Source organism: Falco punctatus (assembly GCF_963210335.1).
Source record: "Falco punctatus genome assembly, chromosome: 11".
NCBI classification, from domain to species: domain Eukaryota; kingdom Metazoa; phylum Chordata; class Aves; order Falconiformes; family Falconidae; genus Falco; species Falco punctatus.
Genome location: NC_137591.1, coordinates 13,221,108 through 13,245,961, shown reverse-complemented (window position 1 = coordinate 13,245,961; position 24,854 = coordinate 13,221,108). Strand labels below are relative to the sequence as shown.

The 24,854-nt window shown below is 41.6% G+C and overlaps 2 protein-coding genes across 2 annotated transcripts in view; one reads left to right on the top strand and one right to left on the bottom strand.

Annotated features, from left to right (window-relative positions):
• The window catches only part of EBNA1BP2 (EBNA1 binding protein 2), a 5,501-nt gene extending 3,748 nt beyond the window's left edge, over positions 1–1,753 (bottom strand). The window contains exons 1-4 of the mRNA XM_080406931.1: positions 1,701–1,753; positions 1,221–1,539; positions 1,028–1,111; positions 20–177 (exon numbers count right to left, since the gene is read on the bottom strand). Of these exons, the coding sequence (XP_080263057.1) occupies positions 20–177; positions 1,028–1,111; positions 1,221–1,539; positions 1,701–1,738 (599 nt within the window). The 5' untranslated portion in view covers positions 1,739–1,753. The remainder of the gene's footprint in view (positions 1–19; positions 178–1,027; positions 1,112–1,220; positions 1,540–1,700) is intronic.
• On the top strand, positions 1,532–24,854 carry CFAP57 (cilia and flagella associated protein 57). Its single transcript, XM_080406879.1, has 21 exons — positions 1,532–1,961; positions 3,389–3,672; positions 3,857–4,040; positions 4,994–5,146; positions 6,204–6,343; positions 7,038–7,203; positions 7,581–7,694; positions 8,170–8,382; positions 8,991–9,164; positions 9,534–9,695; positions 10,141–10,296; positions 12,941–13,034; positions 13,925–14,115; positions 15,121–15,294; positions 16,417–16,575; positions 16,990–17,133; positions 18,327–18,443; positions 19,333–19,467; positions 19,552–19,695; positions 23,569–23,695; positions 23,981–24,854. Exons 1-21 carry the CDS (start codon positions 1,551–1,553, stop codon positions 24,187–24,189), a joined length of 3,651 nt encoding a protein of 1,216 aa, XP_080263005.1. The 5' UTR covers positions 1,532–1,550; the 3' UTR covers positions 24,190–24,854.

Sequence of the window (24,854 nt, the reverse complement as noted above, 5' to 3'; positions counted from 1 at the left end):
CCTCCTTTTTGACACTTACAAGCTCATCTCTCTCTGGAAATCGTTCTCAGGGTCAACAGCTTCTTTGTTAGAAGCACTCTGTGAGGTGGGGTCCACAACCTGGCCCAAAGTGATGTCCAGCCTCTCCACCCACTCCAGCTGCTGCCTGAATTCGGACAGGCACTGCTTCAGGCCGTTCTGTGAAGGAAGCACAGCTCTGCACAGCACCGCACAGACACCACCACCCCCACCACGCACAATGCTGCAATCGCTGCATGAACCTCTGCTCTAGTGTGTAAAGAAACTAGCTTTTAGCGTAGGCTGGCTGTGTCCTTGGGGCCAGCTATTGTTTAGGCTTTGTAACTCTTGTACGTAGCTACTAACCACCCAAGGAAGCATTATTTTAGTCAAGGAATATGTTAAGAGGGAGTCTGCAGCAGTAAAACCAGGTCAAGCTGGTTCTGTGGTTCGTGAAGGTGTCAAGCTGGGGATACGTGCAGGAACGTAGGGGGAGTCGCGAGACAAAGAACAGGATGAAGAGGAGCGAAGAGGCAGTACCGACCACCAGACCGTCAAGACGACCACCTAAGGGGCGTAACTGCGCAGGCGTAAAGGGACATTATAATAGTAATGAAGGTCCCGAGAAGACTCATACATATGCAGAGAAATCCTGGAAATGTCATGAATATGAATAGCTGTATGATATAAAATGGGACCCGCGAAACTGCTCGGCACCCACGTTAGGTGGGGCGACCCCCCGTGCACCCGGTGCCGCCACAAGTAACGCCTGCTGCTTAATGCTACACCGGCCTGAAGGAGTTTTATTCCCGATTTTCGGTGACGCCAAGGCCGGCGGGGCTGAACACCCAGGCTGCGCCCCCAAGGCCGCTGCGTGACGCCCCAAATCACGGCAGCAGCGCGGGGACCGACCCGGCCCTGCCCCGACGGCCCCGGCCCCGGCCCCGGCCCCGCCGCTACGGGACGCGGGTCCCGGCCCGGGGCTCCCGCCCGGCCCCGGGAAGGCGCCGCCCCGCCCCGCCCCGCTCACCACGTCGTTGCGCCGCTTGGGCCGCTCCTCCAGCACCACGTTGAGCCCCGGCTTCAGCGCGCCCCGCGAGAAGGCCTCCTGCAGCTGTGGGGAGGGCACGGTCAGCCCAGCCGCCGGCGGGGGCACCGTGAGAGTCCACCCCGCGGCTACCGGGAGCAGGCCGCGCCGCCCGGCCCCGACACCGCCGCCTCACCTCCGAGTCTGAGAGCGAGGAGTCGTCCGAGTCCGAGTCAGAGCCAGAGCCGGAGCCGGAGAGGGAGCCGCGCCGCGCCATGCTGCTGCTGCTGCTGCTGCCGCTTCCGGCCGCCTGCGCGCGCCGCCGCCGCCGCTTCCGGGGGCGCCGGGGACGCGGTTGCCACGGCAGCGGCGGCGGCAGCAGCAACATGGCGGCGGCGGTGGCGGCGCAGCCCGTGGCCGTTTTCGGCTGCCGACCGCGGGTCGCCGGCGGCGTCTGCTTCTTGGAGGAGCAGGTCGTGCTGCACGCGGCGGGGGCGGGCTGCCTCCGCGTCCACCTCGAGGAGAAATGGCACAAGTTCATCCCAGGTGGCCCCGGTCCCGACCCCCGCCCCGACCCTGGTCCCGGCCCCGGCCCGCCCTGACCCCGCTCCTCCCCGCAGGCACCGAGAAGAGCCGGGGCGTGCTGGCGCTGGCCGTCAGCCCCAACCGGCGGTACCTGGCCCTCTCGGAGGCGGTGGCGGAGCAGCCGGTCATGACGATCTACGAGCTGTCGTCGGTGCCGGCGCGGCGGCGGCGGACGCTGGCCGCGGCCGAGCTGCCGGCGCGGGAGGCGGTGTCCCTGGCCTTCTCCCCCGACGGCCGGTACCTGGCGGCCGCCACGGCCCCCCCCGACGGGCACCTCACCTACTGGCTGTGGGAGAAGCAGCGGCTGATGGCGGCGGCCCGCGTGGAGGCCCCGGGCGGTGGCGTCTGCCAGGTAGCGGCCGCAGCCCCCGGGCTCCACGGCCACCGTGCGGGCCCCTTCGGCCCCCCCGGCCTTGCCGGGACGCGGGGTGCACACGCCTGCCTGCAAAGCTGGGCTGGGCCGGCGTCTCTGCAGCTTTTAACGTTTCGAGTCAGAGTTGACTGGTAGTTGACTGGTTCTTTGGGACCCTGTTGCGCTATTTCAGATGGATGAAAGAACCAAACGGTTCGATGAGTGCCGGGTGCCAGGTAGCACGTAAGCTCGGCCTGCAAGATATGTGCACAGTTTTCCAGAGGAAGAGAGGGAGGAGAGGGCTCCCCGCTGTAGATTTTATGTAGTTTCTGTGGCTTTTCTTGGCGTCTGCTGTTGGCCTTCCTCAGCAACAGGACGCTGGGCTAAATAAATTTTTGCTTTGACCATAATGGACATTATCTTATGTCTGTGTCTCATATATGACATGAAATTCTTTTAAGAGATCTATGGTATAAGGACAGTACAAGTGGCCAGAGTGGCCAGTGAGTGTGCAATGTGTCCCTTGTGTCCCTGCAGAAATACTCTTTAAATATATTAGCTGTGCTCGGTAGTGTAACACAGCTTGGAAGCTCTCGGCGTGCTCATGTACCTTTTCCTTCCTGCAGTCTGTTCTGTGTGCAGATCAGAGGAGTAGCTCAGGAAGAGTAGCAAGGAGCAGGCTGATGGCACTCAAAGAATTCCTGCATCCTGCTTTGGGTGCCCTTTTTTAGTATCTTTCTTGCAGGAAGGTAAAAGGCTTCCAGTACATGGGTTGGTTGGACCCTAGCTGCTGTTTTTTTCTGGGGTACAGCTACAAGCAGAGGTTGGGTGAACTACTGACCTCATGAGCTCAATTCCTAAATAGAGGAGAGTGACTGTAAAGATAACTGCTGTCTAAAGTCCCGTTGAGCATGAAAAATAAGGTGTAACTACCCCTGCTGTCCTTCATACTGGGTCTTGAGATGGCTATTCTACTGTTTTCACCAACACCTAATTATGTGAATTAATACGTATAATGGGCAAGGTTCATCTGAAATACAGAGTTTATTCCTGGCACTTAAGAATGAATGATGCCACTTTTCAGGAAGCTTCCTACCGGAAAAATTAATTTTGTCATTTAATCCTGAAGGGCAGAGACAACTTTCTCTTCAGTATTGCATTGTGATTCAGATAGTGTCTTAGCTTAATAGAGTTAATGTATTTTGTAGCATTGTGTAAAATTGATATACACAGTCTTGGAAAGGGAAAAACTGCAATATGTAGTTATGATGGTTATTTCTTAGTCTATTCTGTATTCCTATATATTTCTATGAACCTTCTTCCCTTGTTTGTTTTCCTGTATTTGGTATTGAAAGTCTTCGGAACAGATATTTGCTTATTTGTGAACATACTTGTATAAAATAATTTATGTCTCTCTTGTACCGTAGGTGAGCTTTAGTCCGCAAGACAACACACAGGTTTGTATCACTGGAAATGGCTTTTTTAAACTTTTTAAGTACAGTGAAGGAACTTTGAAGCAGATGAATTTACAAAAGGGAAAGCCACAAAACTACTTGTGCCATGCCTGGCTGTGTGAGGACAAAGTTATATGTGGCACTGATGCAGGCAAACTTAGCTTGTTTAAAACTGGAGAGCTGCACTGGGAGACAAGTGTACAGTACAAAAAACCACCCAGGGAGCTAGAAGAAGATACAACAGAAGAATATGAGAGGTAAATCTGTTAAATACTATTACTAATAGTTTCATGCTTGTGCATGCAGATTGGTTACAGGCCATTCACTTATTTCCTTCTTGTCCAGTTTATGAATGCATTCTAGTATTTCAGTTGCTGATGATGAGCATTTTTTGTTTTGTCCTTTATTGGTCTTAAGTCTTTGTGCATTTCCTGCTTGCAGTTCTTCTGATATCTCTTGTGGGCTGTCCTCTGAAGATAATGGTTCACAACAGGATTCTTTGCCTCAAATATCTGCACTTGCAGCTTATTCCAAGGGCTTTGCATGTTCATCTAGCCCAGGGGTTGTTCTTCTGTTTGAGAAGGCCAAGGGAAAGGAAGCCTACAAGGAGAGTCAAGAAATCTGGGTAGGGAGAAAAAAGCTTTTACAAGCAATTATGCAGGAGAGGCCTGTATAGAGGCGTGGAGGTGCTTCTGAATCAGATAATAATAATCATTTTAGCATATCTCTAAATTACATTCTAAGCATTAGCTAACTGTCCTGGTGTTATTGAAAGGAAGGGAATTGCCAGAGGTCACACTGAAAGTCAGTGACAGACGTCCTTTTGCAAGGTAGCTCTGCATGTAAAATGTGCTTTGAGACTGCCAAACTTCAGGAAACCTTTAAGAAACTTTTATTTATGGAGACTTTTGAAGCTAAGGAGTAGTCTACATCAGCTTTGAAGAACTAGGCTGCTTGGCTTTTTTCCAAGGCAAAGCTCTTCTCCCCTCAGATATTTATTGTAGCTGCCATGAGAACTGTACATTCTTAAGTAATCTAGTAAGATTTCTAACCCTTCTATAGTGAGCTGTATGTATTGACTTACTGCATTTTTTAGATAAGAACATTTAACTGTGATGACCTGGTCAAGCCTTCATACTGTGGGCCTAAAAGGTCAGATCTTCCCTGTGCACAAGACCCTGTAATAAGACAATTATCAGCCTGAATGATACGCTGCAAAGAACTGTTATTCTGAGATCACGATCTTCAGGCAGTTTTCATTCTGACACTTGCTAGGGTTTTTTCTCAATACTTTTCTGCTACCATTTTCATTTTTGTTTAGCTCAGTACTTAAGATTACTGCTGAAATGTCCTCTGATACTTTTTTCAGCTGTAATGCTATAGGTACAGTTAGGTTATTTTGTCCTCTATTCCCTGCCTTGCAATAGTTACGTATTACTAAATATCCAAGTTGTCTTACTGATATTATGTATATGCTTATTAGACTAGCATTACAGCAAAAGTTTATGTGTGTGTGTGTATGCCTACTACTAAAACATGGAGACCTGGAATATCCCATGGGATGCATTTCTTGTGCAGCTTCCTCAGGACCTGTTCAGCAGCGAGCCAAAAAAGTTGGGCAGACAGGACATTATATGTATATGCTTCAGCCCCTCTGGGAAAACAATGGTTGTTAACACAAATGAAAACCAGCTTTACATGTTTCCTATGCTCTCCACTAATCTTATGAAGGTAAGTGCAATCCTATCACATTCCACAGCCATCATGTCCAGTAAGGGGTGTATTGTGATGGTACAGGCTATTCAGTATCGCTTTCTATGATGCATTCTCATCAAATCCATCAAAAAACGTCTGAACCCTAAAAACTCATGATATGAAGTGCTCTGCATGCTTCTCTGAGAGCTGTATTTCAGTAGTCCCTTGCTGAAGCATCCTTCCATATGAATACCTGATGTTATTTAGCAGAATGATAGACAACATTGTGAAGTCCTTTTAAGGGTGCCACTTAAGTAAGGCTTTAACAGAGAGATTTTTAACGTAACTGTAGTAGTTTATGCTCCACTGTAATATGCAGAAACCTTAATGCAACAATAAAGCTGAACAGCTATGGGAATCTCATGTTACTCTAAAAGAATAGTTGTTGAAGTCCTGGTTAGAAGTGAAACCTCTTTGTTAAGGACAAACATAATGCAAAACATTCCCTACTCTGTTAAATAATGCAAAGACAAGAGATAAATGTATGATTATGAAATAGACTTGCATGGAGTTAAATACCTAACCTGTGTACGGGTGTACAGAAGGATCTTTACAGGAAGAGGTTTGGTAATTACAGGTCCTTTTTCTGTATGCAGCCTAAAATTTAATTGGTGCTTCACTTCCAGCATGTACTAGCTAAACATCCCAGTTAAGTTGCTTATCATTCAGCACTTGATTATTTTTAAATATCAGAAGGTCTTAGCTGAATTCTCTCAGGTCCAGTTTTATTCATTTATCTAACTTGCATTTCTTTGGACACCTGATTACATTCTGCTCCCACTAGTGTATGAGAACTATGGAGACTACATCTTCCCTGCATCACTCTTCTTGATTTTTAGTTATGAAGTTAAAACTGATTCTAACATTGCTATGGTTTTATCATTATTATGTTCAGACCAGTGCAGTGAAAGGATTAAGGAGTTTCCTCAAATGTATTTGATTACTGTATGCAAAGAGCTGTGATAGATTTCTTACCTGACTTTCTGCCTGCAGTGAAATATTTGTGATTTTCTAATGTCTCATTGCTTCTCAGGAGAAGGCAGCTTATTTTGCATACCTGAATTACCCATTGCATTCTGCTTCGATTACTGGTCTGGACATCTGTGTTTGGAAACCCATTCTTGCTACTTGTTCCCTGGATAGATCTGTCCACGTCTGGAATTACAAAACGAAGTAAAGAGTTTGTTTATTATTATCTCTTGGATTTTTGTATATTACATTTTGCAGGCAACAGCAGCAATCTTATATGAATGAGAGTGTTTCTGGTAAAATTCTTGTGTGGTGTGGAATGTAAATGGTCTTATTGACATGATTTGGGGAGTGTGAGTATGCTGTGCCTTTAAAACCAGTGCCAAAAGAATCCACAGCCTTTTCTGTTAAGCCTCTTTTGTGTCACACTTCCCATGCATTTTGGAAAAAAAAGTCTTCAGGAATGTTTCATTCAGCTTTGTCTTAAGATATTGTTGTCCCATCTCCTGCTTCATACCCGTAGTTCTTAAGCAAAATGACTCCAGATTTTAAGGTTCTGTGGTGGGAGAGGGAGAGAAAAACAAATCCAGATCTCAGAAGGGATGTTCTTACAGGTTTGCAATCAGCGGTTCATTTACCTTCTTCATTATATTACAGTAAACAAGGGTTTGCTCTTGCACCTTCCGCACCTTCTCTGTGAACCAGAAAGCTCAGATTTGCCTTTGTTTCCTGTAACATCTGTGTGATCATTACTTAACTGAATGACAACACATTTCCTCAAGGACAAGGCATGGTCAGATTGTAGCTGCAGGTGTCTTTGCCAGTGCAGATAATGTCCTGTCAGCTGTGCGTAGGGAGTCTGTACTATTCCGTACTGTGCAATGGTTTTCTCTTTCAGCACTTTGGAGCTGTATAAGGAATATCGGGAGGAAGCATACACAGTATCACTTCATCCCACTGGCCTTTTCTGTTTGGTTGGGTTTTCTGACAAACTACGATTTATAAGTCTGCTGTATAAGGACATGCATGTTTTCAAGGAGTTTGCTGTGAGACAGTGTAGAGAGGTAAGGAATGATGCAAAAATGAAATTGGGGAGTTATAGGAAGCAGAGTGGTGAAGAACATGACAGAAGACAGAAACATCTCCAATAGATCCTAGTAGGATTTAGGATATCAAAGCATAGAGCAAAGGATTCCAACTATTGGAAAATAAGCCTGGAGGCTGACACATAATTGTGGACCTGGGAAGCAGCAGAAGGGATGGTTTGCTCACAAATACTTAAGGACTGGATTTTACAGGGGAAAGCAGTAAGAAACTAATTATGTCATGGAGTTTTCTTTTTGTGTAACATTCTGATATTAGATGATGTCATTGGAATTCAATGCATGAATGTTTTTATCCACTGCATCTACAGTAATGGGTAGTTATGTTCTTTTTGTAGTGCTCCTTCAGTAATGGAGGCCATCTTTTTGCTGCAGTTAATGGAAATGTGATTCAAATTTATTCCAGCATCACCTTTGAGAATATTAATAATCTGAAAGGACATAGTGGGAAGGTTAGTAAACAAATCCTGTATGATACAAATCATAAAGTATGAACTAGTTAATAAGATGCATTTTGAAAAGGTGAAGTACAATTTTGGATCAGAAAGGGGCCCTAAAATTAAAAATAGAAATACCGAAGTCAGAAGTCAATGGATGCATGCACTTGATACATCTAAAAAGTCTGTCCTTAAATTGAAGGTGAATGATTGGCAGGTAGCTGAACCAGGAAAAATATCCCAGTAATAAATTTTAAAAATGTACTACTGACTATTCAAATGAGCTTTTCCCAGTGTGTTCATAAAGTAGTTCTTACTGATTTATTTTTTTGTAATGCTGAAACAGAATTAGTTGCAAAACATCTAGAAGTTTTAAGTAAGACTTAGAAGTATGATTCCAAAATTGTCATGGATGTACCAGTTAAGTGACTCCATGCTGCATGTCTATAACCTGCACATCAGGCTCCTTGGTATGTTTTGCTTTTGCCAGATACATGCAGTTAAATGGAGCACAGATGATGCTAAATTTGTCTCCTGTGACACACATGGTGCTGTGTATGAGTGGAACGTGTTGACAGGTCAAAGGGAGTCAGAGAGTGTGCTCAAGTCCTGCATCTACAGCAGCATTGCCCTGTCCTCTGATACCAAAGTCACCTTTGCTGTTGGATCTGACCAAACTCTCAAAGAAATTTCAGAGTCTTCGGTGAGCTAACACACACTGTGTGATTTTGCTAAGTTCTCTGGGGAAGGTATTAGTGCTCTGGTTTCCTTATCATCCATTTGGTAAGCAGGAATCAATCTGGTTTTGATAGCTGTGATATTTTCTGACACTTTTCTTGTGTTCTTACGTCCTTTACCGTGAAACCTGAGATTCTGTTGTAGTTTTGTATTTTTGTAACTTCAGTTGGATTTACTTAGAAACCTTCTCATCCAGTTCACAAACTTAACTTGGCAATGTTGTATCAACCGCTTTGCTGAAATAGAAGTGTGTTGCATCTACCACTGTAGGCTACATGCATTTTGGTTTTTACCAGATAAGTAGTAAATTGCATGCTGTAACCATTACATCTTTCAGAAGTGATTAACATGTGGACCTCGGCTCGAAATTTTAAGAGTGTGTATCTATAAAGCTTAATCCTAATTATTGTTCATGGCTGTACTCCTGTAAGTATGTAGATTCTTCTAACTGCATTATTTGCTGCGGAAGAGGTATGACAATTGCTTATACAGTCAGTAATCAAATAGTATCGGGGAACTTAATGTAATGTGAGGGGTTCGTGTGATTTTCTCTTGGTTTTGTTTTTGTTTTAGATCCAGAATGAGGTGCCTGCTTTTGGTGTTGTGTATACTGCAGTAGCCGTTTCTCATTCTGGACACATGGTATTTGTTGGTACATCTCTGGGGACAATTCGAGCTATGAAGTACCCATTACCTTTGACAAGGGATTTCAATGAGTATCAGGCCCACGCAGGTGCTGTTACAAAGGTAACAGGGCACTTTATTTTCCCTGCTATACCAGCCGCACACATCTTCTTTAGTGCTGATTCTCCTTCCCATTTCATGGCATAGTGTGTTAAAACTAAACATGGTAAAACACATTGTCTGGATGGTCCTGCTCATACCTTGCTTCTTCAGGGGGCTCAAGACAAACACCGCTGGCATGTTAAGGTTGTCGTTGAGCTCCCTGAGCTCACTGTCTAAGTTAAGCAATCCCTAATTAAAGACAAAGACTTTTTTGTAAACAGTAATCAATGTAATAAATTTTCACCACGGTGGGGAGAAAAATTTGGTATAAAATAAAACTGTGTCTCCATTCTTGCTTATCTCTACTATTATTTTGGTTTTCCCTCTAAGATGTCTGTAACAAACGATGACCTGTTTCTGCTGACTGCCTCAGAGGATGGCTCTATATTTATCTGGAAAGTGTGTGATAAAGAAGGTGGGACACTGAAATGGGAAAAGGAAGTTGAGTATGCTGAGGAAGTGCTGATGATGAGATCAGATATAGAAGAGAAGGTAGGAGGAGCAACTTGTGAATATGAACCATAGGATTCCTAGTGTACAGCTTGTGAATTACATTTGCATAATGTTTGTGACTAGCTGTTCCTATATGGCTTTCTGTTTAAGAGGGCTTGCATGGCTTCTGTCATAAAAAGGTGATACAGCAAGTAACTGCAGCTACTTGTTAACATGCAAGCTGCATTGTATAAACAGTGAGTGAATACTTTCCCCAATCTCTTGAAAGCAGTTTTAATGGAGTAGAGAAGTCAGAAGCTGTATTTCTATAAGCCATCTTGTAAGATAGTAAAGGAACCTTACTTCTGGAACTTGTTGATCTGTCTTTCTGAAAATTCTCTGCAAATGCTATCTTTCATAAATATGTGCATGTAAATGTGTGTTTAATTTGCTAATGGCAAACAATCTCTCCATTAAAATTGTCTTCTCATCCATGTCCTAACAGAGTCAGGCAATGCTAGACCTGCAGATTCGTGTGAAAGAGCTACAGACAGAAAATTATTACCAGCTACATCTCAAAGACATGTACTGTAATGAAAAAATAAAGGAATTAGAAGAGAATTTTGCTCAGGAAATAGGCTCCCTTAAAACCAAACACCAGGTATGATTCATATTGCAGAACCAAATACCAAGAAATCTTTCACTGAAGTTGAAATCAAACTTGCATTACATATGTATGAATGCCAGAAAGCATCTGAAAAATGAAGCATTCCTTTCCAATAAAGATGTTCTTGATATCTGCAAAGCATGAAGCTACCTTCAAGTCAAGTACCTTGTAAGTACAAGGGGATGCAAGAGTTCTCCTAGGTAGCCTTTATGTAAGTATCTTCATGTAAATACAGTTCCAGTAATAAATGCTGTCTGAGACCAAGGATCAGTAAGCTATGTCACCCTTGAGTAGAAATGAGACCATCCTTTAAAAGCTCCATCACATGTAAGGTTGCAGCTGCTGCAGGATCTTATGCCCTGGCTGCTTAGGTTTTTTAAGAACATCTGCTAAGGTGTCTTGTATGCTTTTTAAAAGTAGAAGTAAAACATATTCCTTGGATTTCTTCTGTTCACATGTTTATTGATTTCTCTGTGGTCATGAAGCAGGACTTCTCTGAAAGGCAATAGCCGTGATAATTCTTCCCAGTGTCTTATTTATCTGTGTCTGTTAACTCTATTCTGTCCATGTCTGGTGCACACACCAGATTTCTGACCTGTAATTTGCCATTTCTGGACCCCTTTTTATAGGTAGAAGGCAAGTGATCCATTAGCAATTTCTCTGACAGTAAAATGGCTTGAAGTGAGAGATTACATATCATATGATTCAAATCTATCAACCCCATGTTCTTTTTGAGCTTTTAGATGAATATTACCCTGTCCTGGTGATTTGCTACTGCTCATTTTGTGGAGCTGCACATAGTCCCTTCAAGCAGTATTTCTGTTTGACTCCACATAAAGAAGGATTCCAGTATGAAAGCTTGACAAGTTACTTACTAGTTTTATTATTTTATGGTCTTGTCATTTTCAAGTGCTCCTTTTATACCTTTCCTGTCTTTTGGCCCTACAAATGTTCTGGGAGGTTTCTGATTTTTTTTTTTTGAGGAAGTTTAATTATTAATTTTAATGTTTTCTTCAAGTTGTTATGGTTTAACCCCAGCTGACAGCTAAGTACCACACAGCTGCTCACTCACTCCCTGCCCCCAGCAGTATAGGGAGGAGAATCACGAAAAAGGTAAAATTTGTGGGTTGAGATAAGAACAATTTAATAAATGAAATAAAACGAAGTATTATAATAATTGTATTGAAAATGACAGAGAGGTAGAGAGGAATAAAAGCCAAAAGGAAAAAAAAAAGAAACCCAAGTGATGCACAATACAATTACTCACCACTTGCTGACTGGTGCCCAGCCAGTCCCTGAGCAGTGACTGGCCAGCTCTGGCCAAGCCCCCCCAGTTTATATACTGAGCACAATTGTTCTGTGGTATAGAACATCCCTTTGGCTAGTTCGGGTCAGCTGTCCTGGCTGTATCCCTTCCCAATTTCTTGTGCCCCTCCAGCCTTCTTGCTGGCAGGGCCTGAGAAACTGAAAAGTCCTTGATTTCTTATAAGCATTACTTAGCAACAACTAAAAACACCTGTGTGTTATCAACATTGTTCTCATACCAAATCCAAAACACAGCATTGGACTAGCTAGTGAGAAGAAAATTAACTAATCTAGCCAAAACCAGGACACAAGTAGTTCCTCAGGCTCATTTTTTTTCTCATTGTGGTTTTTGCATTTAAGTAACCTGAGATTTAACCTTTCTATTTTTCCTCATTTTCGTACAGCTTGACCTTTTACAAAAAAGCCATTTCACTTCTTACAGATTCCTCTACCTGTGTTTTATCTGTGCTGGTTTTCTTTTGTGATTCTTCAGGTCTTTTCCTAAGTGGCGCTTGGCTATAGATTTATAATAATCTCAGCTACTCTGAAACTTCTTTAGGCTTGTTGATTATAGGTTGCAAGCAAATGCCCTTGAAAGTATTCTGTTATTGAAGTTTTCTATGCAGGCAAGTTGTACTTCCCATCCAAGTATCAGCACATGTTCAGGTGAAACTGAATGACAGATTTGGACAGGCTCAGGGCTAACCTTTGTAGTTGTTGTGTCCAGCGGGCAAATGGAGTATTTCTGCTTATGCAAGACCCATACAGTCTTTAAGAAAGTGCAACTTTTATGGGAAATTTCTTACCCATTTTCTTGTTCCAGTTCTTTGGGCTTTTTTAGAAGACCAAGTCATTTGTAGTGGTAGTCAGACATTCCAAGCAAATGGCATTCAAAATTTGCTTTTGCTTAGGCTTATGTCATCTATGCAAATGTCAATGTTTTAGGACCTCAAGGCTGCTTCAAGTGAGACAGGAAGCAGCCTGAACTTTAATATCTGGACAACAATTTGTGGAACTGCAAATTCTCCTCAAGCATGCTCACACAAAGAAGTGGAGGCTTTTGCTGCTCACAAACTTTTCTCATTAGGTTAGGATTATACAGTATCCTGTATTGTATCAACTCCATTTGCTACTTTCCCTTAGCTTTCCGTAGTTCTGTAACCTGTCATAGCAAACTGCTCTGTGAGAAAACTTGGCATCTGAATTTTGGTGAGACACTTCAAAGAAATTGTGTTGTGTATGTGTTCCAGACCATGGGCAAGAGTACAAACAATTTGGACACTGCTTTGCCTAGTTTCAAATTAAAATGTATTTTTCTTATTTTTTTCCCCAGATTTTACAGGCAGAGAAGGAAAAACAGGAGCTACAACACCAGTTTCAACTGTCCGAGCTGATGAATAAACAGGCCAGGAAGGTGCAGCAGCTAGGTTAGACTGTAACAAGTGTTTGTAACTACAATCTGGAGGAAGAGCATTAGTCATAGCAAGTAATGTGACAGGGATTACTAAAGTACAAGGGAAAAGCATGTGTGTCACATGGGTGTTGCAGACCAAACGTTTGTCTGAACTGCACCACACACATGACCATGATGAGAACATGCACATGGGCACTGTATCTTAGATGTTCGATTTTTGAGATCAGTAGTTTCTTCATTTATCTTATAGCTTACCATGCAAGAGTAGTGAAGTCATACAATTCAGCAAGGAGGCTAATGTACAATGCACACAACATGGAAGTACCCAGACCCCAGATTCGTAATCCAGATAAAACATAAAAATTTCAAATTAGTACCAAAAAGCGAGTCTGCCCATAAATGGGTCCATTGCCTGCTCATACTCTGTAACAGTTGTGCTTATGCAGCTCTGTCATGGTTGTCATCTCAAGGGAATGGCTAAATTAGCTGTCATTAATTTTTTGTAATGGCAGAGTAGAAGATTTTGGTGTAGGCTTTAGACTTGTTCAAGCTGGAACAGAACACCCTTCTGTCCCAATGCAACAAACAGAGATACAGCAGAATATTCAAAGACACAACTGGGAAAGGTGAATGACAGCTTTGGAACGGGCATTATTAGTGAAGTGGTAAGTAAAAGGAAGAGCAGGGAACTCAAGAAATGGTTTTCTGATGTAAAATTTTGTGTGGCCACAGAGTCTAAACCCCCTGTATACCTGATGAAGAAAGTGATGAAGTGCTTCTAGTGTAATTTATTGCAACCAGCTGCCAAAAAGATAATAGAGAATAAGACACTGATGACTGTAGAAGGGTAGGATAAACCTCTTTCCTATTAGTTTTATCTGTTTGTGTGTTTCCTGTTACCAGAATCTGACAGTGATCAGAAACTTTTAATGGAAAATGAGAAATACCAGGAGCTGCAAGTGAGATCCCAGAGGATGCAAGAGGAGTATGAGAAACAATTGCACGATTTGGAGGAAAGCAAAAGCAGGGCTGTGAAGGAGCTAACAGAGTATTATGAGGAAAAACTTAATGAGAAATCTCTTTTGCTGGAAAAGGTAGGAAACTCGATTTGTCGTTTGAATTATCACAGTTGGTGATAAATTTAGTTAACAAAGTGTTTCCTAGGACAGGAGAGGTTGGCTTCTTCTATGCAAATCCTAATCTGCCTGTAATCTTGAGGAAATATGTAGACAGAATAGTACTGAGGGAAACCCAGCTGAGTTAACAACTTTTCTGGGCTTCATACCTTGAGTAAGTAACCTGCTAAGATTAATATCCTTGGCCATTCTCAGCTTCGCCTCTCTTTCTCCTAGATCCAAGAATTCCTGTTTGTTAATGTGGATTAGATTATACATTTATTGTAATTGAAGAAAGATTCAATCACCTTACTCTAGTGAAGAGATAACATTTCTGAAATGGTGGATTCTATTCCTGATTCCTTGAGGTTCCCGCCTGCATAATTTGGGGAGCAAAGACAAATAGAGAGTATTTAAAAAACTCCTGCACATTGATGTCAGATTTGGCTTGACAAAGGGCAGCCAGCTAACTGATACTTGTATATCTAAAGTCAATAAATTCTATCAACATTACTGTTGCAGCCCTATGTTGCAATACCAAATTTGGAAAGAATGTGAGGAATTGAATGTGAGAAGAGAGGCATACAGCGGCTGATGCAAACCTAGGTGCTTTTTTTTTTGGAGACAATGTATCAGAGACAGCAATGTTAAAAGATGTTCTCAAGTGTTACTTATGTTTGCATTTTCTGCAGCCAGAACAAGTTTATGCTGTTAGTATTTGGGCCACATTCCTAACTTGAGTCATCCAAGCCTTAAAAATAAATTTTTTTAAGAATAATTTTTTTATGTTTGTCTTAACAGTTTTTAAAGTTACTTTAATCCCTTGAGAAGTTAAGTTACCCTAAATAATAGTGCTGCAAATGAAGAGTCTGCTAAATAGAGATCATCTCAGGAGAAACGCAGCTCAAATAAAGAATTCTCCTCTTCTTTATTGGTCTTTTACTGTTTGTTGTCTTCTCTAATGTTGGCTTTCCGTAACTGCAGGCAGGGGAGGACATGAAGCAGCAGCTTCAAGCACATGAAGAAATTAAGAAACAAATTGAGGAAAACGCAGACCAAGAAATCCTGGAAATCAAAATCAAGTATGAGGAACAGCTCTTGGAAGAAAAGGAGTCAAACCTGCAACTGAAAGGTGAAACAGGAGTCATGAATAAAAGGGTATGTCTTATTCTTTCATAGGATCAGACTTGCATGTGGAGACCTATAGCCAAAGACTGGATGTGATTCATGGCATGTCAATTTAGTCTGTTAATTTAGTTTGTAAATATGTGGCATTTCATGTGAGAACAGTAGCCTCTTCTTATACCAATTTGAATGTTTTAGAACATTTGTGCAGATGAAGCAGCTGTGTGCTGATTGTATTTCTGATATGATTAGAGATAGATAATAGAGGAGGTGTGTTTTTATTAGTACACTTTCTTTTGTCTTATATAGTTTTAAAGTATAAGTAATAATATTGTTCATCCTATGATGGGAAGGAAATGAACCTTTTCATTTTTCCAAGATGTAATGCATTGCTTTGTCAGAAAAATACTTCTACTGCTGCATTCGATGCAATAAACACTTTGTATTTTGTATGCATCGTCATTTTTAATTGGTTTTACTAGGATTTTTAAGGAGGCATGAAACCTTTCAGCTCCTTCACTGACTGGCTGTTACATTTGCCTAAGGATGTTAGAGGGACATTTTTTCTTTTCAGTTTCTTCAGTACCTATCTGGAGACACAGAGTTCTCTTCCTTCCTACTCCCTGTTATCATGGTACTGTCTTCAGTTGTGTTGTTTTTTAGACATCAGGAATTTCTTTGTGGGTTCTCACAGCTAGACCAACACCACTTCTTGGTTCTGACTTTCTTGGGTTCACAGATCTTAGTACTGAGGTGGGGATTTTGAGGGTACCCAAGAGCTATGAAACAGGCATCCTTCCAGTCTACTTTTGACATATTTAGAGACGTATGACAAATGATCACCTTAAAATAATTTTCCATGGCTTGAGTGTTATTTGAAGCTGATTCTTGGATATGACATCCACACTCTTCTTGCTTCTGGATGCAAAATCCTTGATTCCTTGTAGTGCAGTGAATATTCTGTCAGAATATACAGAAAATGCAAAAATGGATATTCAACCCCCTTTTGAGTTACAGGTAATTAAGTGATACGATGCTGCTTCATCATATCTTAGGTGGATATCCTTTATCCCACACTGTCTGCAAGGTCTCTTAGAGAGCAGAATGGCTAATTTGTGCGTTTGGAGATTGTTCCGTTCTTGTTTGCCTCTCTAGTTGAACAGCCTACAGAAAGAGCTCAAGGAGCGAAACAGGGATATGGAAGAAATGCGACTGGAACAGCAGAAGCTACAAGGCATCATTAAGTCACTGGAGGAGGACATCTTGGCACTGAAGACGGAGATTCAAGAGAGAGCCAACACTATCCAAGACAAGGTGAGAGACTGGACAGCTGGCTAAGATCAAAGTCACCCTCCCTTAATTTAACACAGACATTTATTTTAATAGTATAATTTTGTGATAATATCACATTACTGGAAACTCAGAAACTTAAAGAATTTGTGATTTTTAGTTTGGGATTTTCGTTTTTAGTTGACATTCTAAACTTTTCTTGGGGAGCTCAAGTTCAGGATGCTGAGTTTATTGTCCCCCGTTCTGGGATCTATACGTGGCTTTCTGCATTATTTGCCCCCTCCCTTCCCACCCAATCTGTGTAAATGTGCAACTGAAGTTCAGTCTTCCACTAGATCTGTGACTGCTGGTTTTGCCTCTACCATATTTGTGCCTTGTCCTAGGGATCTATTTGAGAGTGCTCTGTCTGATTCAGATCTCTATACCTATTTCTCCCAGGAGAAGCATATATATGACCTAAAAAAGAAAAATCAGGAACTTGAAAAGTTCAAGTTAGCACTGGATTACAGAATAGAGGAGTTTAAGAAGCAAATAGAGTCACGTGAAAATGAAATTAAAATAACGAAGGAGCAGATCCATGAGGTGAGTAACATTCTTATTTGGCCTCTGCTACTAAGCCATTTGTCTGAATACAAAGATGACCCAGCAAGTCCCATGGAAGACTCCACCCTGTTTGTTCCTTGACTTCTTTCAAGGATACAGAGCAGTGATTCAGTATCTTTACAACTAATAAAAATATTTGTGCACAATTAGCTGCTATTTACTTTTTTATCACATGCTACCAGTGATCAACACAGTTTTTTAAGCTCCTGTTTCAGTATTTAATTCTAGCCTGTGAGTAATACAGTCTATTTGCTTAAAATATTTGCTTAAAAATAGATCGTATCCTTACGTGGTTGCCCTCCACATACCCTGCAGAGTTTGTAAGACACTGCCTTTTCCAATCTGGAGGAAGAGAGAGTGAACTTTTCTCAGAAAAATTGCAGATTTATGCAAACATAACTGTTCAGGGGTTAGGTATGTGGGAAAATTACTGTTCATCAGCTGCTCCATGGAAAATTTCCGTGCATTCATACTTGGCTTGCAGCAAATTCATTGAGGCAACTTATTTATGATACAAACTTACTGTGATCTTTCCATAGATGTACCTTTCGCTCAGCCAAATTAGGACTACGGTGACATAGCTAATCAGTGATGTACTAGTTTTCATAAGTCTGTTTATTCAGAACAAAAGGCTTTTAAATAAAATGCAAACTAATGAACAATTTGTATGTACATCAGACTAGCATGATGAAAGCCCTGTTCTCTCTTCTGGTCACCGTCATATGCCAGTAAATGCTGTAGTACCCTTATTGCTTTTTTTCCCTTTATTCTGTGTACGTACCCAGAGCTTTTCAATGCATTTGTTTCTTTTCGGTATCAGGTTCTTCTTACTGTTGCACTTACTCTTTCCAGTATTGACTGTTAATTTCCATCTCAGCCATTTTTATTCAGATAGAACAGTAAAGCTCCAGTGCAGGTCAGGGAGATGAAGGGGCATCACGTTACTTAAATACCTGTAACTCAAAAGGGAGTTGAACATCCATTTTTGTGTTTTCTGTATATTCTGGCAGAGGGCAGTGTTGTTCCAAAATTAACTTTTTTCGTGTTGCAATTCAACCTCAAGGGGGTTCTACTCCCTGAAGGCTGTTATTTCCAGCCTCTGGTTTTCCTGTTATGTGTTGTTATTTCACATCTCCTTTTAGTCCTGATTTCCTCCTCCTGCTTCCTTTCAGAGGGAGGGTGAGCTGGAACGATTCCACAAGGAGAGCACACAGCTGAAGCTGAACATCACACAACTGCAACAGAAACTAAAAGCAACTGATCGCGAGTTGCACAGAGAGAAGCAGAAGGTATGGTGCAACCACTCTGCAGGTCCTACATAATGAAGTTTGTGGGGACAGAACACTCCAAAAACATTAATCTGAGCAAACAGACACTTCAGGGATACTGTCTCCAAAGTCCAGGAGAGTCTCTGGTCAGCAGGGACAAAGACAGAAAATTTCCAAGCCTGCAAACAAGTTAGAGAGTTGATATTTAAAAAATCCAGTTATGTGTCAGTTTGTTCAATCAACATATATTCTCCTGGATTTAACAGAGCAGTGAGGCAAATGCTTAACTGACTACTCCTCCCTGCCCAAGCTTGACATCTGGGGACACTTGGCTTGAATAGGAGCAGCACGTAGGCTACCACCTACAATGATAGGTAGGCATTAGTAGGATGAATGAACGGTGGGCTTCGAAATGGGGGAGACAAGGACCTCTTGTGTTTGACAGCAAGCACGTCAGACATGAGGGAGGGAAAGGGACTACAAGTGATGGTGAAGGAGCTTAGCAGGCAGTGCAGGACTGAGAAAGCAGGTCGAAGGGGCCGTGTAGAAACCAAGTGAGAATGAGAAGGCAGTCTTGCCCTTACCTTCTATCATTGTTTGTGTGTTGTTTCTAATTAAGAATATAGGTTGTTTGAGAAAGGACAGTGGGGGAATAGCGTTCATGACAGTAAGCCGCAGGTTTTCAGATGAGATCTCTGGACATTACTCACTGCAAGTATCTTGGATTAATATTACTGCTATTCAACAGGTAGTGCTTACATCTCTGATGGATTTCTTAATGTAACACTTCTTTTTTAATTAAGTGGAAGTATGTGAGAGTTTTTGCCAGTTTTACTAACTTCCTAGAAAACTGCACATGATAGAGTGCTCTGATGAGCCAAATAAGAATGTACCTACATCATTCTTGCAGAAGCACAGTATGGAAACTCTCATCAAACGATTTAAAGCAGATCTTCATAATTGTGTGGGCTTCATTCAGGATTCCAGAAAAATGAAGGATGTGATCCGCGAGCTCTACACCAAGTATGTGCAGCAATCAAACTCGGTGAGTCAGGGCCTTTAGCCTTCTCCTTGCAAATGGATTTCTTTGGTAATGTAATTACTGAGGCAACATGCTGTGCCCCCTCAGGTGGAGACTGAAGCAGTAGACACAGATTTGCAGCAGGAGGACATGAAACAGCAAGAATATCTTGAGAGGAATTTGGCAGCTTTAAAAAAGAAGGTGGTGAAAAATCAGGAAATACACCAAGCTGCTTATATGCGTGTCGTGCAGGTAATAAGCCTTTTCCATGTGGTATGGAGATGAAAAAAAGGAAGCAGCTGCACTAAAGAAACTTTAGTAGCCTTACCACTATGGCTTCTTAGGACTTCGAAACAGTTTTGGTTTGCTTCCTTGCCAGAAATTCCTAAGTTTTTCAAGTGCTTCCATTCAAGGATATTGAGCTACTAAAGTTGTATGATTTTCTGGACAAAAAGAGCAAGATCTCTGAAGTCAGAAATTGCTGCTATTTTGTGGATACTTTTGTTTATCTCTCATTCCCTAATGTAAAAGGAGATAGGAAATCTCTGCTGCCTGGATATCTTTAAAGCAATTCATGTATTTATTTCAAACAGTATTTGTAATTGCCATCATAGTCAATTTGTACCTGTCTGAGTGCCAAGCCGTACTTGCTGTGTGGTAGTGTTTAGGAACCAGTTCCGGAGGAACAAAAGAAAAAAAAAACCTACTTGCTTTGGCCACATAATCTCATGCCTGCTGGTCTGAATTCAGAAGAACTTTCTGCTTTTCACATCTAGTTTTTTTGAGGAAGTTCACAAACACATGATGAATATGCCTATTCATACCAAGATTTCTTGCACAGAATCCTTGTTCCTTACAAGGCAAGGTAAACTTGTAACTGCTGGGGCCAAAGATGCATTTTGTTTTCATCTGGAGTGAGAAGATTTAAAGCCCCATGCCAAACATCCTAAAAGGACAGCTCTTTTATAGTCTGTTCTTACCATGATCTCCTTCTTCTCAGTCAGCATTTCCTTTTCCCCTCAGTAGCCCTTTTTTTCATTGTTACTTTATTATACTTCCTCAGGATCATTATACCTCAGTCCATTCCTAGTTCATCTGTTCTTTGCTGTTTATTCATAGTGCTTCTTCAGGTTTAGGCAGCAGCGATCTTCCCTGGCCCTGTTTTGATTTTTTTACCCCTTCTGTGAGTTAGATGTTTCCTTTGGCACAAAAGCAGACAGCTTCAGAAAATAACCTTAAGAACTTCCTTGCTGGAATAGGGTGACAGATGGTGCTCATAATGATAATACTTGATGTCTTGGATCAGTAAGCCTAACATGAAATGATGATTAAAACCAAATTAATAAAACATCTGGAAGATGAAGATATCAAAGGTTCTAACCAGCCTGGTTTCTTCAAAGAAAAAGCAGTTCTCTGAAGTCTAGTACATTAATGAGACTTTACTGCCAGGAGGAATTAACATGATCTTCCAGTCCTTCACAGGGGACTTTTAAGACTAGTTAGACAAACTTCTATGAGGACTTGGTTTGAAAAAGTAAATGACATCTTGATGGCCTTCCAGCTCTGTGTTCCTGTTATTCCTCAGTTGTGCTTATATTTCCAGAGCTGTGCATTCCTCTTGGAGTGACTATTCATAGGTACATTCCACTAGTGACTGCTGCAACGGATGATTAGAACCGTCAAGATAATTTTAATTATTCTTACCAATTGGCAAGTTGATTGTTTTAGACTATTAGCTTTTCCTCTAGCCTTCTGTATATGTAATGGCTCCTTTGGTCACCTGGAGACATAAGAACAGACACACTGAATAATCTTGAAGTAACACTGCTTAAACTGAAGCATGTATAAGATGATCTTTTCTACAGTGTGTCCTACCTGTCTCTGACAGTCAGCACTGTAGGGACTTCCTAGGCTATAGATTGCATCCAGGTGTCATATGCACTTGTACCTGACGGCCCCATCCTCTATGCATTTGATCTCTCCCTTTTCTGAAACAATTCGTATTTTGCCACAACATCCCATGACAATGAGTTTTACCATGAACATTTATTTTAATCCATGGCATGATCATTGCATTGCAGTGCAAGCTTTCTGTCAGAATGAAAAGATTGAGTTAAACTCTAATCTCTCTGCATAGCATGTCTCTTCAGAAAAACAGTATCAGTGTCAACCAGCAGCCTCTTTTAACACCTAGCAAACCAAACAAGAAATTTCTATGTAGCCCAGATTGCCTCACACAAGATACTACGTATTATACTGTCTAATAGACCAAAAGCACAATCTTCATTTTATAGCAGCGTTCAACTACTTGAACTCATGAAGATGTTCGTGACTAAAGTACACCTAAACAGAAATGCTGTGACCTAACTCTCAAAGCTGGTTAAAAGACGATTACCATGACTGATTCTTGGATGTTATTCTTTTCACGTGTTCCTTTCAGAATCAAGCTCTGGGATAAATGCACAGCAGTCAAATTTCCTCTTTGTTTAAAGACTTCAATTAAACAAATCAGAGTCAACAAAATATTATGGTTTCAGAGCAGGCTGCCTGAGCTCACCAGCCCATGCTACTTTTAGAGTCCAACACAACCACTGCAAGAACAACCGTTCTCTGTTCTTGCCCAACAAGTTCAGACCTTAATGCACCCCACAATCTTCCTCCAGTCAGTGACCTTCAGTTGAGGGGAAGGTAAAGCACAGTTGGTGTACTTGTCTTAGTGTGAAGTGTTGAGAATCTTGGCACACACATGCACCTTGAGTTATTGCTGCCAACCAGAACTCCTTGAGTGCATCTATATACAGACAATTGCAGTAAGTGTTGTACTTTGTTACTAACCAGTTTTCAGTGGTATGGTGCCAATACTTTGTAAGTGTACTGTAAGGAACCGAATCATATGCTTTGCATATATCTCTTATGGCAACATAATTATCTCTTATCAACCAAAATTATAATTTTTAAAAGATATCAAATTTGAAGACACCTTTTTCAAAGGAAAATGCTATTGATCCTGGTTCTTATCTCCTGTTGCTTTAGTGAGTTCTCTATTGCTTGAGACTGGTATTATGTGAGGTACCCAAAGCATACCTTTTGGCCATTTATTTTTTTGAAATATTTCCATTTATGATGAAGTTCCAGGGGTTGGAATGGTGCTGTGTTCCAAAACTTCTCTAAAACAACCACAGGTAGCTGAAATCATTGCTATTCTTGATTCAAGTATGATGGCCACTGTTTAACGTTTGCATTAGCTGTGGATGTGATAAGGTATTTCACTGTGTTTGTAAGAGGCAAATGTACAATTCCACTTCTCTTGAATTCAGAAAAGCACTATTTAGTAAATGGTGCTCCTGTTTCTAAATCTTGAGCAACAGTTTTATTGTACTTCACGAGGTTTAGTCCATACTGTTTTTGCTGAAGTCTTTGAATATGTCAAAACAATGGGTAAAGTGCATTTACTTGTACTCTCACAACTCCTTCAGCAAGATGCTTTGCGGTAGGCTATTAAAAAAAAAATCAGAGGATTGAACTTTTATGGGTTGAAAACTGCCTAAAAAAAGAACAAAAGATGAATACATGGCTAAGTTTTTCTCATAACAGCATGTTAGCAGTAGGTATCTCAAGTCTCCATATGCTTTATATATTCCTTAATAATTTGGCAGGAGTGTTGGAAAATGATGTCTGTCAGAACTAAGTGGGCTTTGTAGAACTGCAAGGAGATAGATAATTTCAGTGAACAGACACATAGTGGTAAATGACAGCAAAATAATGCACACTGAAGGAAGAAATGGGAATTCTTCACATTAATTCTGAATTAATTGGATCAGTCCAGGAATATACCTGAGCTTCCCTGTGGAACTGGTAAAGAAAATACCTTGGAGTGCAGCTGCAGCCAGAAAAGCAGAATAAATATTAGCTTATTGAATTAACGTGGTTTGAATGTTGTCATGTTTTGTGTCAAATCTACTGTGGCCTTATCTGAAATGTTGTGTACTGTACTGATTGCCCTGTATCTTCTGCTTGTGATACTGATTCTGTGCTGTCCAGTGGCCTTCCCAAAAATATGAAGATACATATTGCTGAGCGAGATAGTACATGTGCTTTTCCTCATAGAGCATATTGCTTTTGCAGGAAAACGCGAGTCAGATTAAGGAAATTAATGACTTGCGGCAAGAACTGAAGGTGGCCCACACCCAGATACGTGACCTCCAGTCAACACTAAGATTAACCAAGAGAAAACAAGCAATTCAAGACACAGGTGAGTAGTGCTTCTTGTATGTTTTCCATATTGCCAGTACTCATTCCAGAAGCCCTTTTTGTCCTTGGTGAACAATTCTATTACTGTCTCCACATCATTCCAGCTTGTCTGCCTGGCGGTACCTGTTCTGTTGTAATCTTAGTTGTAGAAGCTGCTAAATACTGCAGAATCTTACTATTCAGCTCTCCTTCAGCTCTGAAAGATGCCTTTCCTTGTCCATGCCAAAGAATCATGCTAGCTGGACCTTTTTTACTCTGCTTTATCCTCTCTGATTTTATCTTCTAGCTCCCTCCAGTGAACTGCTGTCCAGCCCAGCTGTCCTGAGGCTGAATGCAGAGAAGGAAAGTGAGAAAATCATAGAAATGCAGCAGCTAGAAATTCAATACCTGCGAGACCAAATCCAGGAAAAAGGGGCAAGTCCTTGCAGTTCAGCCTCTCTTAGAAATCTTCCTAATCTGAATCTGGAAAGAAGCGACAAGACTCAGCAACAGTGACCTGGTTCAAGGATGCCTTACATAATTACATTGTCCTGGCAAGATCAGAAATGCAACAGTTAGATTAGACTTCCATGATCCTGTACTCTTCCACTAGAAGCATTTGTGCAGTGCTGTGAACACAAGGCAGCAGCCTTCACTCCCTTTTACTTTCCTGGAATCTTCCCTTTCCATGAGGCCTAGGAGCCAAGAGAAAATAAAAATAAATTTGTGTTAGTGCAAGACTGATCTTTGTGCTTTCATGCGAGGGCAGGTACACACCTTTCTCTTGAAAAACAGTGTGTCCTAGTTCAGAAGAGCTGGTCAAACTCTGTAAGCCTTTTCTGCTAGAATTCTAATTTGGTGTCATTTTGCTGCAAAAATCAACATCAGCCTTTTATTTTCCAGTATTGAATTGCCTGTGTCTATACAAAGGACTGCCTGCACGTAAGACAGATATCAGTGTTATTCCAAGCAGGTATTTAGTCACAGACTGAAATCAATTACCTTGTGAGGGCAACCTTTGACTAGTGGTCAGACACACCTGAGCTAGAACCTTTGCTCAAGCCTCTGCCTCCCTTCTAGAGACGTGCTCTCTCATCCGTTGCAATCATTTCGGCAGGACAAAAAGGCAGCCCAGTTTCAGACTCTGAAAGCTGGAATAAAGTCCAAACCTTACATCTTAA

What these genes read in the sequence shown, in the direction of transcription:
- CFAP57 (XM_080406879.1), top strand. Translation starts at nt 1,551, where the DNA reads ATGGCACAAGTTCATCCCAGGTGGCCCCGGTCCCGACCCCCGCCCCGA. An exon ending in CAGGAAGGTGCAGCAGCTAG is followed by an intron (nt 13,035 to 13,924) that starts GTTAGACTGTAA and finishes TCCTGTTACCAG; the next exon opens with AATCTGACAGTGATCAGAAA. An exon ending in ATGTGCAGCAATCAAACTCG is followed by an intron (nt 19,468 to 19,551) that starts GTGAGTCAGGGC and finishes GTGCCCCCTCAG; the next exon opens with GTGGAGACTGAAGCAGTAGA.